General features: G+C 37.1%; 1 protein-coding gene across 3 annotated transcripts in view; it reads right to left on the bottom strand.

Moving 5' to 3' along the window:
• WDFY3 (WD repeat and FYVE domain containing 3) overlaps window positions 1-19,787 on the bottom strand; it is a 332,829-nt gene that overhangs the window by 199,055 nt on the left and 113,987 nt on the right. For all 3 annotated transcript variants that reach the window (XM_058296171.2, XM_058296161.2, XM_058296178.2), the window contains one exon: window positions 12,740-12,950. In XM_058296171.2, coding sequence (XP_058152154.1) covers window positions 12,740-12,919 — 180 coding nt within the window. In that variant the 5' untranslated portion in view covers window positions 12,920-12,950. The remainder of the gene's footprint in view (window positions 1-12,739; window positions 12,951-19,787) is intronic.

Genomic DNA, 19,787 nt, shown 5'->3' with positions numbered 1-19,787 from the left:
GGGAGAGTATGGGCTATGATGTGGACCATTAACTATGAGGTGCAGTGATGCCCAGAGATGTACTTACCAAATGCAATGGATGTGTCATGATGATGGGAGAGAGTGTTGCTGTGGGGGGAGAGAGGGGTGGGGGCGGTGGGGTTGAATGGGACTTCATATTTTTTGAATGTAATATTTTTTTAGAAATGAATAAAAAAAAAAAGATCCTACTTACAATGGGTTCACACCCACAGGAGTGGATTAGATTTAAGATCATGTTTTCCTGGGGTACTTACAGATTCAAGCTACTGTACTTCACCCTCTGGACCCCCAAAATACATGTCCTTTCTATATGCAAAATATATGTATTCCATCATAGTATGCCAAAAGCCTTAAGTCCTTTCAGAAAGAATGATTAGTTCAAAGACTCATCAAAAACAGTTATGGTGTGGTCTGTCCTGGGGCGTATTTCTCTTCCCTGAGGACACGTGGAATCCAGAGAAAAAGTTATCTCTTTCTGATATACAAAGGAGGAACAGACATAGGATAAACATTTTCATTCCCATAGGGAAAAATCGGAAGAGAAACAGGATTAACAGGGCCCAAGGAATTCTTAAACCCAGCAGGGCATGCTCCATTAAATAATGAAGTCTGAGAGTCATCTACGGAATAATGGTTTATCCTCCAGGCCTGATGGAGCAGCAGCCCCACTCCTTCCAAATCCTTGCACAGTTGCCATGCTTTCCCTGAACACTGGGGTGAAGGCTCCACTCTGTCGAAACATTGGGATAGCAGCCAAGTTCTCTGCAAACAATGGTGCATAGACTCTACTCTCTCATAGCACTGGAGTGGTGGCGAGATTCTCCACAATCCACATGGGCACAGTCTCCAATCTCTGACAACAGAGGGATAGTAGCACTCTTGCTGAAAAATGGAGCAGAAGGCCTGCATGCTCCAAGTTCTGGGGCAGACTCACCCTTTCCCCACACATGGGTGGGCTCACTCTCTTGACCCCAGAAGATGTTTTTGGTCCAGATATTAGCTTCCACAGTTCTGTCCTTGAAGTAGTTTTTCCTTCAACTTGCCCCTTCTCTGTCCATTTTAGTCTAGGCTAGCAGTGGTTTCATTCACACAACTTATGCAAGAAACTTGAAGGTTTTGCATGTAATTCACAGGGGTCCAAACAATCAGGCAACAGAACTTTTCACAGATCCTTCCAAGGTAACTGAGGTAACTGTGCTTCCAATCCTGACTTCCACAGGCTGGTTCCATTTCAATTAAACCCTCACTGGGGCACCATCCTCTGGGGAATCGCTTTCCGGAAGCTCGGAATTTCCATACCATCAATTACAGGTTTCTTTATGCCAAGGAGTTCAGTTCTCTGTATATCCCTATTCTCTGGAATTTTATCATAAGCAATGAAGAGAAACAAGGCTGCATTTTCCATACTTAGCTTGGGAATCTCTTCAGCTACATATCCAAGTTTATCACTTTCAAGTTCTGCTTTCTTTTTAATATCAGAACTCAATTTTGCCAAGTTCTCTGCCACTTTAAAACAAGGACTGCTTTTCCTCCAGTTTCCAATAACACATTCATCATGCCGTTCTAAGGCTTCAATGGAAGTACCTTTGGCATATATATTTCTACCAACAGTTTCTTCAAAGAAACCTAGGCTTTTTCTGTCAAGCACCTCAAAATTCTTCCACTGTCTATCCATTACCCAATTCCAAAGCAGTTTCCACACTGTTGGTATTGACAATAGCAGCACCCCACTCTCCTGGTAACAAAATCTGTTTTAATATTGTAGGCTGTTTAAGCAAACATCATGAAATGGGTAGAACTAAACAGTAAGAATTTATTTGCTTACAGTTTCGTCAATAAGAGTGTCCAAAACAAGGTGTAGTCAAGCTGATGCTTTCTTTCTGAAGGCCAGCATTCTGGGGCTAGCTGCCAGCAATCCTTGGATCCTCTCTCACGAGGGAAGACATATGATAATATCTCCTGGCTCCCTTCTCTTCTGGATTCCGTTCATGTCCGGCTTCTAGCTGCTCCCTCAGTAGCTTTCTCTCTCTGATGTGTGAATTCACTCCATTTATAAAGGACTCTGGTAAAATGACAGTCCATCCCAACTGGGCTGGGCCACATGCATCTTAACTGAAATAATCTCATCAAAAGCTCCTACTTACCTTAATGATAGGGGAGTATATGGGGGGGAAATGCACCTAATGCAAACTATAGACTACAGTTAACAATATTTAAATAATCTTTCATCAATTCTAACAAGGTACCAAAGCAATGCTAAGTGTCAATAACAAGGGGGCATAATGGGTATGCTGTTTTTTTTATGGAGCAACCAAAAATCTCTAAAATTAATTGTGGTGATGAAAGCACAATCTGTGATTATACTGAGAGCCAATGATTGTATACTTTGGTTGGACTGTACAGTTTGTTTAAAAAAATGCATTAAAAAAGGTCCTACTAACAAAGGGTCCACATCCACATGAATGACTGGCTTTAAGAACATGCTTTTCTGGGGCACATACAGTTTCAAATCATCACAGTAACTATTTTGGTCATTATAAATCCCTGTACTACTGTATTTTTTTTTTTTTTTTTTTTTGGTATGTAACTCAGCTTCTTACTTCCTACAGGTGCTAAAACGTGAATGCATAAAAAGTAAAGATAAATCTATGGTTTGGAAAATCCAAAGTACAAAGATATAATTTGCAACATGTACCAAAAAAAGGTGGAGGAGAGGTATAGAAACAATATATGTGTATTCTACTGAAGTCAAGATGGTATTAAATCAAATATGATTGCTATATACTTAGGATGTTAAATTTTGACCCCAAGATAACCATAAGGTAACATAAGAAAATATATCCAGATAAAAATGAGGAAGGGCTCAATATCATACAATATAAAAGAAAACAAACAAACATAAAAGCAGGTATTAATGGAAGAATTGAGGGACAAAAGGTATAAGACTTTCAAAGACAAAATAGCAAAATGGGAGAAGAAAGGCCTCCATTTTCAGGTGATTTAATGTAAATGGATTAAAGTCTCCAGTAAAGGCAGAAACTGGTAGAGTGGATTAAAAACCATAACTATGACTTAAATTCCAAGATATCAATAGATTGAAAGTGAAAGGATGTAAAAAAACTAAACAAATATACCACATAAGTAGTAACTAAAAGAGAACTAGGGTAGCTGTCTTTTATCTATATTTTATCTATATCAGACAAAACAGATTTAAGTCAAAAACAGTTCTAAGGGACAAAGATGGTCATTATATACTGATAAAGGGGTCAATTCAACAAGCCGTAACAATTATAAATACATATGCACCTAACAGCAGAGAAGCAAAGTATATGAAGTAAATAATGATATGAAGAGACAAACTGATGGTTCTACATTACTAGTACTTTACATAACACATGTTTGCTTTGTAAGTTCACAACTTTTACTATACACTTAATTGTTTATGTATGTTCATATATAAATGATATAAAGATAATAATAATAAGGTTGTTGGGGGGAAAATACTAGTTAGTAGTGATATTTTGTAAATGCTCTTTTATCATTAGTTAAAAAGGTTTAATAACAATGTAAGTTATTGGTGGTAGGGTGAGTTTTAAGAGTCCTGTTTCATGTTACTTCAATAAATTAATTTTAAGAAATAGGTGAAAGACTTGAATTGTCATTTCTATTTCTTTATGTAAGAAGATAAACAAATGGCCAAAAAGTACATGAAAAGATGTTCAACATCATTAGCCATCAAGGAAATGCAATTAAAAACCACAATGAGACACACCATTTCATGGCCACAAAAATGGCTACCATTACAAATAAAGGAAAATTACAAATGTTGGAAAAGATGTGGAGAAACAGAATCACCATGTAAAATGTTGCAACTGCTGTGGAAGAGTTTTGCATACCTCAGAAAGTTAAGTATAGAACTACCATATGTCCCAGAAATCCCACTACTACATATAAACCGAAAAGATGTGAAAGCATAGGCACAGACAGATAGGCACACGAATGTTCATAGCAGTATTAGTCACAACTGCCAAAATCTGAAAGCAACCCAACTGTCTATAAGCTGATGAATGGATAAACAAATGTGGTACATATACCCAAGGGAATATTATTCAGCCATAAAAAGGAATGTAGTTCCCTTATATGCAACAACAAGGATGACCCTTGAAAACAGCATATTAGGCGAAACAAGACAGACACAGTCATCTCAAGACAGACATATCAGTCATTTCACTGATAAGAAAAAATTAGAATAAGCAATAAGCAAACTCACAGAGTCAAAATCCAGAATACAGGTTACCAGGGAACAGTATGGGCATAGGGATTAGAGAGGGGTTGAGAGGACAGAGTTTCTATTTGGGACAACGAAAGAGTTTTGGTGGTGGACAATGGTGATAGTAGCACAGCACTGTGCTCTCGATTGACAGCACTATGGTGTATAATTTGAATGTGGTAAAAAGGGAAAATCTGTAGCGGTATATGTGTTCTTAAAATAAAAATTTTTAAAAATTCATAGAACTACACAACACAGTGAAACCTATGTTAAACTACAGACAAAGTTAAGAGTACAATTATAAAATTGTGCTTTCATCAATTCTAAAAAATATACTATACCAATGCAACATGTTAATTAGGCAGTATATGGGAACTGTTTCAGGCATGATTATTCTGTAAACCCACAACTTCTCTAATTAAAAAAAAACTCATCTCCTCAGAGAACTGTTATCAGAAATTTTATCTAACCAACAAAAGAAGTTTCTAAAAGATCTGAATGAGTAAAGACTGTATCTTGAAGTATACATTGAAACGTAGGACAACACATACCATGGTAATTAATAATGGCAGTTAAGAATTTTTAGATAACTAAAATGCTATTCATCTCAAATAAATTTAAGCTTCTTTCCTTGGGACTAAAGGTTAATTATATTGAAGAATGCTACACAAATATTACTCAGATGTTCTCAGATTCCACTACATTTCAATTAGAAGGAGTCAGTGTGAAGGTAGGTAACAGCAGCTTCCTTACACAACTGTGATGAAGACTACAGGAGCATGTGAAGAACCGGAATGAAACCTGACTCAGAAAAAGGACACAGTGTATGTCATCTGCCAACCCATTTAGCTTACAGGCAAAAACCACTGAAATAATACTATTATTTCATATAACACTATTATAAGCATATTTAAAAATCTATTCTGTAGATACATGTCCCAAAGCAATATGGTTTATTTACCATTTAGCAAAAATCAAATAAAGTCTCCAAATTTGACGGTACAGTTCATTTCTAGCAATCATTGTAGGAACTGGTATACTCTAGAGACATATTGAGCTATTCCTTCATCAAAGCTATTTCTTGAAATGTTCATGCAAAATGGGGAAATATTAAATAGGTATTTCTAAATTTAATGGTGATGATGTCTTATATAAAGACAATTTTAGTCTGTCAATGTCAAATTAATATAATTTATATTTTTTTAAATTGATCACAATGTAAATTGATCTGTGATAGTACAGAAATAACTTTCTGTTTTCATTAGAGTTTCCTGAACTGTTATGATATTCAAATCATTCAATATTTTTGATGCTTAAGGCAATGCATATGCATGTGCTTTCAAACAGCCAATTCAAAACTTTTGACTTCAAAGAATTTGTTAATACTTAATGAAACTTAGGCAACAAAGAAAGTAAGAGAAATACGTTAAACTGTATAAACAGACAGAATGATTGTTAGAGCATCTCAAATCTCCCTTCAAAAACCAAAATATTTGTAAGACTCTTCTAGCTGAAGACTCATTTTCTTAACTGTTAGATTAAGTTTAACCAATGAAATACACAGGATATGTATGTAGGGTTTTATTTATTAATTAATGTTAATAACTGAGAAGAACAATGGCCCTACCCCCTCTAAACATTATCATTGTCTTGTAAATGCTTATAAAGTTTGAGAGAAGGAAATTATCTCAAACTATTCACTAAGGCCAATAGTACCTGTAGCAGTTTGGTATTGCTTATGAATTCCAAAAATAGATATTGGATTATATTTGTAAACTGGTCTGTTCCTTAGACATGATTAAATTATGATTAGGGCTTTGATTGAGCCACATCAGTAGGACAGATGTTGAGTCCCGCCCGACAAGGGGGCGGGGACTCACAGAGAAACATACCATAGAGAAGAGAAGTTGGAGGTTTGATCCTGGAGCCCAGGAAGTAGACACATAGAGAAGCAGGTATGTGAGGAAGGAGAGAAGGCTCCATTAGACATGGCAGAAGCTCCAGGAAGAGAGATGAGCCATTTGCCTAATAGTTTACAGCTGGACTTGTGGAGAGGCCAGAGTAGCTGAGTCTGGAGAGAAATGAGCCAAGGAAAGAGAGGAACCCAGGAAGCCTGAAACCTTGCTGACACTGACAATCAACATGTGGCAACAAACTTTAGTGAGGGAAGTAACTTTTGCTTTAGGCCTAGTAAATGTAAGCTTCTACCCCAAATAAATACTCTTTATAAAAGCCAAAAGATTTCTGGTATTTTGCATCAGCATCCCTTTGGCTGACTAATACAGCACTTTATGACATTAAAACCTAAAAAAATAAATAAAAAGATTTGAAAAAATCAATTTCCCAGAACTGGTTCCAATAAAAATTTATGATTGTTACTTGAAAAGGCTTGGAACAACAGTTTGCCTGTAATCAGTTCTCTCTGCCATTTTCAAAACTGCTATCTTAAGCCTTTCCCACTTCTCACATTCTTACTCTATTTCCCCATTTCATCATTCTCAGCAGACAATCTAGTCTATTTCACTGATAAAATATGTACATTCTCTAAACATATTAACTCTTCCATCCTCTATTTCTATTCTATCAACTCAAACCCACAAGTTATATGCGAACTAGTCTCTCCTTCCTTCCACCTTACCATCCCAACAAAACCTAAACCTAATAAATAATTTACCTGCCTTCTCTACTACTACATGCAGGTTCCAAATGCCTGTATAAGAAAAATCACATACCTGTATGAATAAGATTCAGTACCAAAATTTTATTCCCAACCTTCACTGAGACCTTAATACTATTCATCTATTCTTTTATTTCCCTTTTCAACTATCTTTCTCATTACTGTTCATTAATGTTCCAAACCATCACAATTTCCTTAAGTGCTTTACTCAGCTCACCCTAACTCCTAGCAGACCACATCTTCTGTTGATGACTTAGGAAATAGGTCATCAAGCAAGGTCTTGTTGAACTTCCCACTCTCTCAACTACAAATCTATATTTATAACCAACAAATCTGCTTTCCTACAGGATGAGGGAGTGGTCTTTCTTCCTATTCAAGGCTCATCTACCCACCTGTAGTCTGACTTCATGCTCTCCCTAAATCAACTGTCCTCTCTTCTAAAAGTCTCCAACTTACCCCTTCTGTTGGCTTCTTCCCCCATGTTTATGAGCAAGCCTGGATCTCTCCCATCTTAAAAAACAAGCAATCCATCAAAAGTGTACAACAGTATTGGTACAATCATAAAACAGTCCACTCATATGCTTTATTAATATGTATCATTAAAATTAATTTTAAAAAAACAAGCAAAACACTGCAAACAAAAATCCTCCCTTGTTGCCATGTTTACCTCCACCAATTCTTTTTATCATTCAAAGTTTTCAGAGCCTAGTACCTACTTAGTATTTCTTCTTATCTCTTATTCACTCCTCAACTTACTGCTTTCTGGCTCCACCATTCTAGTGGTCTTCAAACTGGCAAATCACAGGAACATTTTTTTGGTCATCTTACTTGGTCTCTCTATCGTACATGACATCATGGATGGCTCTCCTCTTTTTGGAAAGTTTATACCTTGAATTCGATAACACTGCCATCTCCTGATTCTTTTTTGCATTCTCATTGACAAACTCTTGTCCCCTATCAAGGGAATCCCTAAAATATGTATCCAGCCAAGTTCCCGCACACTTGAGCTTCGAGAGGTTCCCTGTCAATTGCATTACCTCAGTTCCTGGTCTCTACTGCACTTAACCTTGCCTCTCCCCTCCATCTCTTTTTTTTTGCTTCATCATCCTGCTGCGTGACTCATTTGCACGGGGACTGGTTCGCCACACAGGCACTGGTTCGCCACACAGGCAGGCTTTCTCTTCTTCTTTTTCACCAGGAGGCCCCAGGATCGAACCCAGGTCCTCCCATATGGTAGGCGGAGGCCTTATCACTTGAGCCACATCCACTTCCCCTAATTGCCTTTTAAATACCTCTACCTGGATAACTCATGGACCATTCAAACTTGATGCCTCAAACTAAATTCACTCCCTTAAACCTTTCTTTCTTAGCTATTGGTAAAAATATCCATCCAGTTATCCAATTAGAAACCTCAGAGAAAGTCTTAGACCCTTCCACTCTCTTATCTTTTTGTTTAAAATACTTTATTGGCTCTGCATGCTTTCAAGATAGATAAAGTGTTAGTTCCTAACATGATATCAAAACTGCCATATCTGCCTCCTATCAATCTGAGATGTTGCTAGCTTTTGATCTTCTACTTTTCCCAGCAGATATGAGGGAGCCAGCATTGCAATGGAGATAAGTAGGAGATGGCAGAGTGAACAAAATAGAAAGAGTCTGATTCCTGCATGACTCCATGGAGGAGAGACATCCCTTGAAACATCTACCAGCTTGGACTTTTACATGAGGAATAGAATTTCTATTTTGTTTAAATCACCATTAGTTGGTTTCTTTTAAAGAAGCAGAAACAATGATCTAACACATAAGATGCTCCTGCAAAATCACTTAAGACTCTGATTCATGGGTCAAACTCATTGCAAGGCTCATCTAACTGATAGCCCACACACTCTCTCAAAGCATTCTTCCCAAAAAACCTTAACTGTTGTCACAATACTTGGTTATCTACTCTAAAAATCTACCAGTAATAGATTCTTTTGGATAAATAGCCTCTTTCACAAAATATAAATATCTTTGGGATAATAAGGTAGCTATTAATATCTCAGAAATTTGTTTTGCTAAATTTGTGTTAACTCAGGTTGCTTTCCACATTAATATCTACCTGGTTTGAGAGTTCGAATGGGAGGAGGGAAAATTAAAGTTTTGCAGTAATTAGGTAGGTTACTTAGGAGATTAAAGTACTATTAGAGCAATTAAAGTCAGAGAAAAAGTATATGACACAGTTTCTCAGGTACCTAATAAAAGGGGAAGAATTACACTTAATTCTTCCTTTTCCTTCACTAGACTTCAGGGCTTCCTCCCAAGGACTGAATTCAAGACTATTCTATAAGTAATTTGTAGATTAAATAACCATTTGCAGGCTCACTTGGTTTCCATGGAACTGCAGGTTTAAGTTTCAGATGCCTATTAAAAACTTAGAACAGTGGTTTTAATGGCTTATAATAAGGATACAATGGCAGTTTTAAAAATGTATAAAAAACCCAACATAAATTCCAGTTAAACATGAATATTCATGTTTAATATTCAATAAACATGAATGTCCATGTTTCTATCACTTCATGATTCCACACTAGACTGATACTAAATTAATAAGATAAAAAAGTAAAGCTGTGAGTAAAAAGGTAATGAGACAGGAGGTAAGATCAACAAAAACTGAAGACAGACAGTAAAAAGGAATAACTGATTTAGCAATCCAGAGGAAACTGAAACCCAGAGACTGAAACCCAGTCTGTCGGTGAGAGACACTCAAAAGTAAGGGGAGGGCACCAGAACTTAGAAAGGCTCAGGAATTGGCGGTAAGAGGACAGAAACTCAGAAAGTGGGAGTATAGGTGCTGCTGAAAACAGAAAAACACAATCAAAATCATCAAAGGCCCCACACTCCTACTCTCAGTCTATGCAGATGGATGACTGCTTCACCCCAGTACAGGAGAGAACTGGAGGTCTAATCCAAACAGGGATACCAGCAGCAACTGAGGACAAAGAACACTGATATGTGAAAATCGGGGTGAACATGACACATCAACCTAGTTCCTCATCTTGGCTTTAAGAAAACACAAGGAGTCAGGCTTATATGCTCTAGGCAGGAGATTGTAGGATTCTCCTCCTGGGATATCCATCTGGCCAAAAGAAAAGATCTAAGGACACTGACATCTCAGGTGTTCCCCAATTAAACAGCCCAAAGTAGATCACCTTACCATCTGAAATGTCTCACACACACCCCTTACATATATAATTTCCAATTAATATTCTAATATCTTTTTTTCTTTTTTTTTGGAGGTACCAGGGCCAGGGACTGAACCCAGGACCTCGTATGTGGAAAGCTGGTGCTCAACTACTGAGCCACAACACTGGCTCCCCTGAGTTGGTTTTTCTGTTTTTTTGCTTTTTTGCTTTTAGGAGGCACCGGTAGCCATACACAGATGCTCTCATGTGGGAAACAGGTGCTCAACTATTGAGCCACATCTGCTCCCAACTACCTCATTTGTAAATATGAATGTATAGACAATTATTACTAAGCATATGAAGACTCTAATACAAAAAAGAATAATAGAAACAGAGAAAAAAGGTAACATGGAGCAAAGAGATAATGAATGAAGAGTAAGGAAAGCTGGAAAAATTTAATATTTAAGGGATGAAAGAAGGTATTTCACAACTGAAAAAGAATAAAACAAGAAAGAATTCAAGGAACTTAAAAACATCATATTAGAAGTTAAGTAGAAGAGTTGGAAGAATTAATTAGAAACTCTTGTCAGTAAAAAAAAAGAGAAAGATGAAAACTGGGGGGCTGGGTGAGAGTATGGTCATTAAAAGGTTAGTTTAGAAAGGCTAATATAATTGCTAGCTAGAGTTCCAGAAAGAAAGAACATATAAAACTTAGGGGAGAATGTTACAAAAAAATATTTTTAAAATAGTTCCCAAAATTGAAGGGTGTAATTTTTTCAGATTATAAAGACCTACCATGAAGCCTCAGTGAAATTTCAAAATAACAGGGAGAAGAACAAGAACCTAAAAACTTTCATGCAGAAAGAGGGTCTGATAGAGAAAGCATCATGGAAAGCAAGTGAGACTAAGGAAGAGACAGCAAGTTAGAGATGGGAAGGAAGGAAAAGATGTGGTCATGGGGCAAGAGACAGGAAAGGGATGGGGGGACTTGGGGAGAGAAAAAGAGAAAAGAGGAGTGGAAAAAGAGAAAGAGACAGATGGGAGACAGAGACAGCAGTAGAGAAAGAGACAAAGGCATAGAGAGACAGACAAACAGATGGGGAGAACGACATCAGAAACAGGAGGAGGGAGAGAGATAAAAGGAAAAGAACAGAAACAGAGAAAGCACTAAGGAGAGAAAAACAGGAGGAGGGAGAGAGAGAGCCAGGAAGATAAAGAGAAGGAAGGGGGAAACGGACTTTGGCCCAGTGGTTAGGGCGTCCGTCTACCACATGGGAGGCCCGCGGTTCAAGCCCCGGGCCTCCTTGACCCGTGTGGAGCTGGCCCATGCACGCAAGGAGTGCGGTGCCATGCAGGGGTGTCCCCCGCGTAGGGGAGCCCCAGGCGCAAGGAGTGCACCCATAAGGAGAGCTGCCCAGCGCGAAGGAAGGAGCAGCCTGGAGTGCACCCATAAGGAGAGCTGCCCAGCGCGAAGGAAGGAGCAGCCTGCCGAGGAATGGCGCCGCCCACACTTCCCGCGCCGCTGACAACAGAAGCGGACAAAGAAACAAGACGCAGCAAAAAGCACAGAAAACAGACAACCGGGGGAGGGGAGGGGAATTAAATAAATAAAAATAAAATCTTTAAAAAAAAGAAAAAGAGGGAGGGAAGGAGGGAAGGAGGAGGGAAGGAGGAGGGAAGGAGGAGGGAAGGAGGAGGGAAGGAGGAGGGAAGGAGGAGGGAAGGAGGAGGGAAGGAGGAGGGAAGGAGGGAAGGAGGAAAATGGGGTGAAAGACAGAAATTGACACAGTTATAAATCTGGGGAAAACCAGTTCTACACTTTCACAAAACATGGAAAATATAATTGTGATATACTATAAATCTCATCTGTGAATAATATTTACACCATGGTTGGCAGACTGTAAACACTGAATATTATAGGCAGCATGTACAAGTGAATGTGACTATACATGTTATCGTTTGGGGAGACAGGGAATAAGAAAGTTCATTCTCACAGTCCATAGTAGAAGTCAATTAAAATAGAATAATCAAGAAATGTTAATAAAAGTATGTTATTTAAAGCTAAAAGAGTTGACAGTTGTAGCCACAATTAGCTGTGGAGAGAGGTGGGGCACTTGAGTTTTTAAAAACAAAAAATTATTTTTAAAAAGTCCCAACATGCTACACATAAGTGACAAAATACATTAAAACATAAACTCTATTTAGACACTATAAGGTCTATAACCATTTTCTTACAGAATCTTGTAAAGAAGCCAAACAACAAAGTAAACTAAAATGACTCTTTAAAATGTACAAAAAACTTGGGCAATTGCATCATTCTGGTGCAACAAACCATCATTTCAAAAGATAACAGAAATAACCTAAGTGGTAATTTACAATTTATCCCTCTCCAAAACTCAACCTTTTATACAACGCTCACCACCTTCCTTTTAAGTGTTAGAACTGAAAAAGGTCTCACTAAGTGTAATTCATTCTGACTGAGCCTCACATCATGTAGCATTATTATTTAATGACCAAATGACATTTCCTACCTGAGTGTAAGTCCTAACCTTAAGATTCCTGGGGTGCCATCCAGTTCTGGAAAGCCTGTACTTGGCAACCTGAACTTACCCTGTTAAACACTGGCAACATCATGTAGAGCTTCTCTTCTTGTTCTTTCTGAGTCATGTGCCTGGGAGGGTGGCACAGCTCAGTGAAGAGACGGCGGAGGTGCATCAGTCCCAGGGCATTGTCCTGTGGGCTACACTCCTCCTGCCTCGGCCGCCCCATGATCCTCTTCACCATGTTCATCTTGGCTGGTTGGTGAGAAACACTTCTAATTCTGTAGGGAGATGTTAAACAGTCAAAATGTTAACATCTTGACCAGGTCAAGTTTACCATCAGTCTGGAAAATAGAAAACTCAGTCCAAAATATTTTTTCTACTTCTTTAAATAGAAATAGTAAAGAGATAAAGATAATTTTAATAAGTCTCCCTAAATGACAAATTATGAGTCAAGGGCACTTAGAGTATGTAGGTTTCTACCTCTTTTGCCACAATTTGTGTAAAACACAAGTTGTGTAAAACACTAATCAAACAAGTAACAAGCTTCCAAGTGTTTTGCCAGTCATATCAAGTTAAATATGTAAAGAGATCATGAAAGTTACTATTAATACATAGCTTAATAACCAAGAATATGTAAAAAAAATGAAAGAACATTCACCCCAAACTTAAAACACCCAAATCAAACAAACTTAAAATAATTTAAAAAAACAACCCACTAAGTTTTCTATTTTTAATTATTTAATTGTTTTTTCCTGGATGAAGAATTACACTTTGGGTACCTGCCAAAGAATTTACTTTATGGTAGAGCTTGAAAACATGAACATTAAATTAAATGATAGCCCAATATATTTTATAAATAATAAAAGGACAGTGACAATTACATAACTGAAGACCACTAATTTTCAAATTTAAACCAAAGTTTTTCAAACTGAAGGTTGGAACCCTTTAGTAGGTTATGTTAATTCATTTGGTAGATCATGATGTGCATTTAAAATAGTGAAATATATAGAAGAGATCAGAATACAAAATAGATGGTAAGGGTAGCTATTGTTTCATGAAACTTATTTTAGGTAGGGGTGTGTAAGCTTGTATTTGTACTAAATCATGATGTAAAATGTATCCCTTGCTGGCCTACAGTTAAAAAAGAAAATAAAAAAAATAAGGATTGCAAAAGCAAAAAGCCACAGTTTTAGATTATATACCAAATCAATAACACTAAGCTTTCAGGAAGTATCATCAGCCCTTTTCAACCACTACTAACTGTGCCAGCAATTAGCTAATTTCAGACACAAAAACAGGATATCTTACAAAAGAAAACTAGGAAGGCTGGGAGGATATTATGGATATGGAGAATTTGGATAAAATGCAATTTGCTTTTTAATCTGCAGAAAAGCAGGCATACATGAAGATTAATTTTTTAATTGCTCTACATAGCCACATAAGTCACGATGCCATTTTCTAAGAAATGAAAGACCAATGCAGGGCTAGGGATTTACTTAACGAAACATTAGCCCAATGATTTTTAAAACTAAAAGAACTAGCATTTTAAACATGCTTGTCCCTAAGAATTTTGAGTGCATTCCATATTTGGTTACAGGCATATGCTTATGAACTCTAGCTCAAAAGCAATAGTAGCATATGGTACGACTCACCATAGGTGAAGAGCAGAAAGGCACACTCTGCCTAGAATTGTGCCAATGGCTTTTCCGTACTGAGTGACTATTGTGCAGCGTAGTGAATACATTCAAAGGGTTAATCTTAAGGAAAGAGTGCTTACATACACAGTAAAGAATTGAGAACATTTAAACTACTAAATAACAACAACCAAATTAGTCCAGTTCAAAGTTGTTCAACATATTTCATTCCTAGAAAATATGCAAGTATACCAAATATGTACATACTACAAATAAAACAAATATATTAAAATATCCTACTATGTACTGGTTTTTATAGTCATGGAAATTCCCAGAATGAAAAAAAAATTTGAAATGAATTATAAACATTCTGTGAATTAGCTAACATTTTTGATTATTCATAGCTCTGCTCTTTTTCCTTAGCCCATAGGTAAAATTTACATACTAGAGTCTGTGGATGGGGCTTGGGAGATCTGGGATTCCTCAAAAGGTCGAAGGAAATTTTCCACAACACCCCCAGCTTAAAGTCAAGAATCACTGTATCTATAGCTTTTGAGTTTCAAAAGCACTTTCAGATCATCTTATCTGTGCCTCATTCCAACTTACACAAGTAGGTTGAAGAGGAAAAAAAATGTGTTTAAAATGAGGTCCTAAGACCTCAAGGTCCCACAGTAAAAAAAGACTGGAACTGGAACTTGGCTCCCAGTCCACTGTCTTTCACAGTCTTATCCATATTGTTGTGTCCATTTTAAATTACAAAATTCTTGGAAACTGGGACTCTACTGACATTACATAGCAGGCTGTGTCGTGAAAGGCCTGTAACTCCTAGAGCACTGGTTGACGGCCGCGACTCCATTATGTCTGCAGCTTCTCTGCTGGTTTAAGCCGCTTCTTTTCGTGGCTTTTCTGAGATGAAAAATTTTTAAAGGCTAAAAGTCTTGAAGAATTTTCTGGAGTTCTTTTGTTAAGCATAGTGGGTGTCCATCTGAACCTCTCCAGTAGTCATCAGTACTGTGGTTCTGAAGAAGCAGGAACAAACGCGACCCCTGGACATCTTCCAGCTGGAGGAAATGGAGGAGATGAAAGTGCTACAACCAGAGGAAGATTTCTAGCAGTTTCTGCTTCCAGCCATCAGTGAGATGCAGGAGGATATCGTGTCTCTTACCCCAGTGCGGGAAGAGCCTATATGCGGACGAGGAGCAAGCTTTGGGAGGTGGACAATATGCTCACTCAAATAAAGACCCAGATCTTGGGGAGAGCGCTCTGAATCATCTCCAGAACCCAAGGGATGGAGTCGAGGGCAGAGCAATGAAAGGTGCGAGAAGACCAAAGAGAAGGCCAAAGAGATTGCAAAGATGGCAAAGATGCTGGTGGAGCTAGTCCAGAGAATAAAGTAGAGCAAATCGTTTTGAAAGGGGACTGGCAGTTTACAGCTAATGGATTCTGATCAGCTGAAGGAGAACTGCTGACACACTAGAGGAGCTGAAACCAGAGAACATTTTGTTTTCTTTTTTCTCTGCCTACACTCCTGTACTCAGTCACATGACATTTCTGCTATGGTCTGTGGTTGATGACCTCAATATTAGTTGATGGTTAAATATTTTTGTTTCTGGAAATAATTTCATTTGGAAAATGCTTGCACAAGGGAATTAGGGCCTAGATTGTAAGCTTTTACAGCAGTCACACTTGTTCCTGGGCTTTGTTATTTTGAAATTTTGAGGTGCGTTGTTCTTTGTGTGTGACTTGGTAGCTCCCCTAGAACTTTGGGTGTCTTTGTGACACCTGAGACTCAGAGTTGGAATTCTCAACCTCTGGAGGTACTTACCAGAGCTGCATTAATTCTAGAAGACAATTCCATGCAGCAACTGCTAAAGAAACTGAAGAAGGCATTAGACTTCAATTGGGGATGTGAATGGGCCTGACCTGGTCAGGACTAAGGTGAACGAGAAGACAGGTGGAAGATGGTATTGTATGTATTTTGGGACTTCAATTTCTTTAAGACCAAAGGAGGATAGATTTATTTTGTTCAAAATTTAAATTTTCTGTAGCACACTATCAGATGTAACCTGTCTGGTCAGTTTGTTTGGCCAACCTAACTCAGCTTTATTTGACACAGAACCTAAAACAGGAGATGAGATCTTGGTGTTCTACACAGAACCTAAAACAGGAGATGAGATCTTGGTGTTCTGTACAGGTTGATGTAGTACCCTACCCTGATGCATTTCAGAGTGTTCTGGGCATAAATAAGAAAGTATTTGCCAAGTCCCTTGAGGGACTGGGGAAGGAAAGCATGGAACCATCTGCATTGGATCCTAAACTGGACAGGGAAGAGGCTTCTTCAGTGTTCTTAAGTTTCCCAACTGTAAGTTCATTTGGATAGCAGACCTGACACAAATATTTGAGGTCAAAACCCTACCTGTTTAAAAAAAACAAAACAACAACAAAAACTTATCATGTTAATAAAAGTATCCATTTGCCTGAAAAGATAAAAAAAAGTGACAAGAAATGTATTCTGAAGATACCTAAATTAATCATTTCATTTTTTTAAAAAATATACACATGATGACCTAATGACAAAAATTATCGAAGTAGATGTGATCAATTGTTATTTAATATTTATCAGATGTATAGGATTATGTATGTCAATCATTTATAAGCTATGTGGGTTTACTGGTGTTTCTAGATCACTCAGAAAAATCTAAGTAATGGAAAAATTCAGATTCCTTCTTTTCTCCCAATTTACAAAGAACCACTGAAGTATATCAGATTGCTAACTGCTGCTTTGCCTATACTTAAATGTTTATATTTCAAGCATAATCCAGATGCAGAACTATCTTATTTAAAATATTCTTCAGCAGTAAAAGAGTAGAAAGAATATGTACTTACAAGTACAATCTATACAAACATGCCCTAGGTGACTTAAGGTGAAAGGCTCTTAACCCCCTGAATTTCTTCACTGCTTTATTGTAAATCTTACATAAGATTATGTGCTTTACACAAGAGTTTCATTCAATAAATGTTATTTTCTTTCTCCCTTTACCTTAATCATGGAACATTTCATTATTTGCATTTGCATTTTAGTTATTTAGGCAAGTAAGGAGAAGGAAACATAATAATCTCTTATATATTGTAATGAGACGTCTCTGCAAAATGATAAAAATTGGTGGAAATTTTATTTCACAGTTGAATGTTCAAAAAAGAAAGCAATAGAAAAGAAGAGATATGTAAAAGATAATGAAGACAAATCACTGAATGATTTTTCCAGGTATTAAGAGTTTTCAAAATATTTATGGAAATTATCATGTTTGAGAACTAGCTTTCTAATGCAAAACCTGTTATTGTTTCACAACAGAAAAGGACCTGTACTGCCAACAGGGTGTTATTTGAATAGCAATGGAATAATTACTCAACCTTAAGTCCAGACAGTATTTCTTATTTGAGTCTTTTAAGGTAATGCTTAAAAATCCCAGATGGTTAACGTTCCCTTGCCAAAATCCTTTAAAAAGTTTGCCATTATTTGAATTATAGAAGGTTGTAGATCAAATAACCTAAATTATAGAAATATATTTGGCAAGTAACTAGCTACCTTTGGCCCAACTAAAAGCTTAAAATAGCGTTTCTAAGTATCTATATTATTCCACCAGAGAAGACATAAAACAGAAAAAGTAACTCACACAGCTAAGGGAAATCTTATAGTTTCAGCAAAGACTTGAAGTAGTTTTTATCATTTTTTTGTTTGTTTTTGTAAATTAAATTTTTTGGAAAGGAAAAACTTAAACTTTTGAAGAGTGAAGGCAAAATTTCTGTGAGGCAAGCAACAAACTGGGTATAACTGAACAATCTGATATACACATTGCCAAGTACCTATATATAAATTCTGAATTTGCATGAAAATCTCTACTTTCTGAAGCATAAACTTTTTTTATCTTTCAAGGACAATCATCAGATTTCAGCCCAATCTCTGAGAGAATCTAATCACCTACTGACATGACCTACAAGAAATGTTAGAAGTTCTTCAGGAAGAAGAAAAATGATATATGTCAGAAACTATCTATAAAAGAAACAATAGAAAGAAACAACAGAAAGAACAGATATTGCAGAAGGAAAATATTAAGGTATCTATGAAAGAAACAATAGAAAGAACAGATATTGGGGAAGGAAAATATGAAGGTAATGTAAAATCATTTTATTTTTCTTAATTGATTTAAAATATAACTGATAGATATACCAGCTACATCAGTAATCAATTTAAATGGGAAAAGTCTAAACATGCCATTAGAGTGGATAAAGAAACAAGACCTAACTAAAGGTTGTCTACCTGAAACCCACTTTAAATATAAACACACAGACAATTCAAAAGTAAAAGGATGGAGAAAGAAAAACCATGCTACCTCCCATCAAAAGAAAGCTGGAATAGCTATATTCACTTAAGATGTGACTCACTCCGTAACTGTCAGATCAAATAGGCAAAAACTGAATACAGATAGAGTTTACCTGAACAGCATTATCAATCAACTTGATCTCCATCAACACTTGGCATTTAACAACAGCAGAACATTCTTCTCAAGTCACTTGGAACATTTACCAAAGTTAGACCACATTCTGGCAATAAATACATCTTAATAAATTTAAAAGAATAGAAGCCACACCAAGTATGTTCTCAGACAATAGAAGAATTAAGCTAAAAATCGGTATCAAAAGATAGCTGGAAAATCTCCCCCACATAAATGGAAATTAAACAACAGATTTCTAAATAACACATGGGCCAAAGAAGAAGAGTAAAGAGAAAGGCACAATATTTTGAATTAAATGAATATGAAAATATAACTTAACAAAACCTGTAGGAAATAGTGAAACCCATGCTTAGAAGGAAGTTTATAGAATGAAATGATTTAAAAAGAAGATCTAAATTAATAAAATCCACCTTAGGAAACTAGAAAAGAAGCAATTTAAAGCTTAAAAGGACCAGAGGAAAAGAAATAAAAATTAGGACAGAAATCAATGAAATTGAAAACAGGAAAACAGTAAAGAACCATCAAAAAAAACCAGAAAAGTTGGTTCATTGAAATGATTAGTAATATTGATAACCTCTAGCCAATCTAACTAAGGGGGGGAGGAGAGATGATAGAAATTACCAATATGAGAAACAAAACAGAGGTCACCACCACTGATCCCACAGACATTAAAGGATAGTATAGGTGGGAAGCAGATGTGATTCAACTGATAGAGCATCCACCTACCAGATAGAAGGTCCAGGGTTCAAATCCAGGGCCTCCTGGCCCATGTGGTAAGCTGGCCCATGCGCAGTGCTGATGTACGCAAGGAGTACCATGCCATGCAGGGGTGTCCCCTGCGTAGGGGAGCCCCATGCACAAGGAGTGCACCCCACAAGGAGAGCCACCCATGCAAAAAAAGCACAGCCCGCCCAGGAGAGGCACCACACACTAAGAGAGCTGACGCAGCAAGATGACGCGACAAAAA

This window comes from Dasypus novemcinctus, chromosome 1 (assembly GCF_030445035.2).
Source record: "Dasypus novemcinctus isolate mDasNov1 chromosome 1, mDasNov1.1.hap2, whole genome shotgun sequence".
Lineage (NCBI taxonomy): Eukaryota > Metazoa > Chordata > Mammalia > Cingulata > Dasypodidae > Dasypus > Dasypus novemcinctus.
Note: the sequence above shows the minus strand (reverse complement) of the source record. Positions and strands in the feature narration are given on the sequence as shown.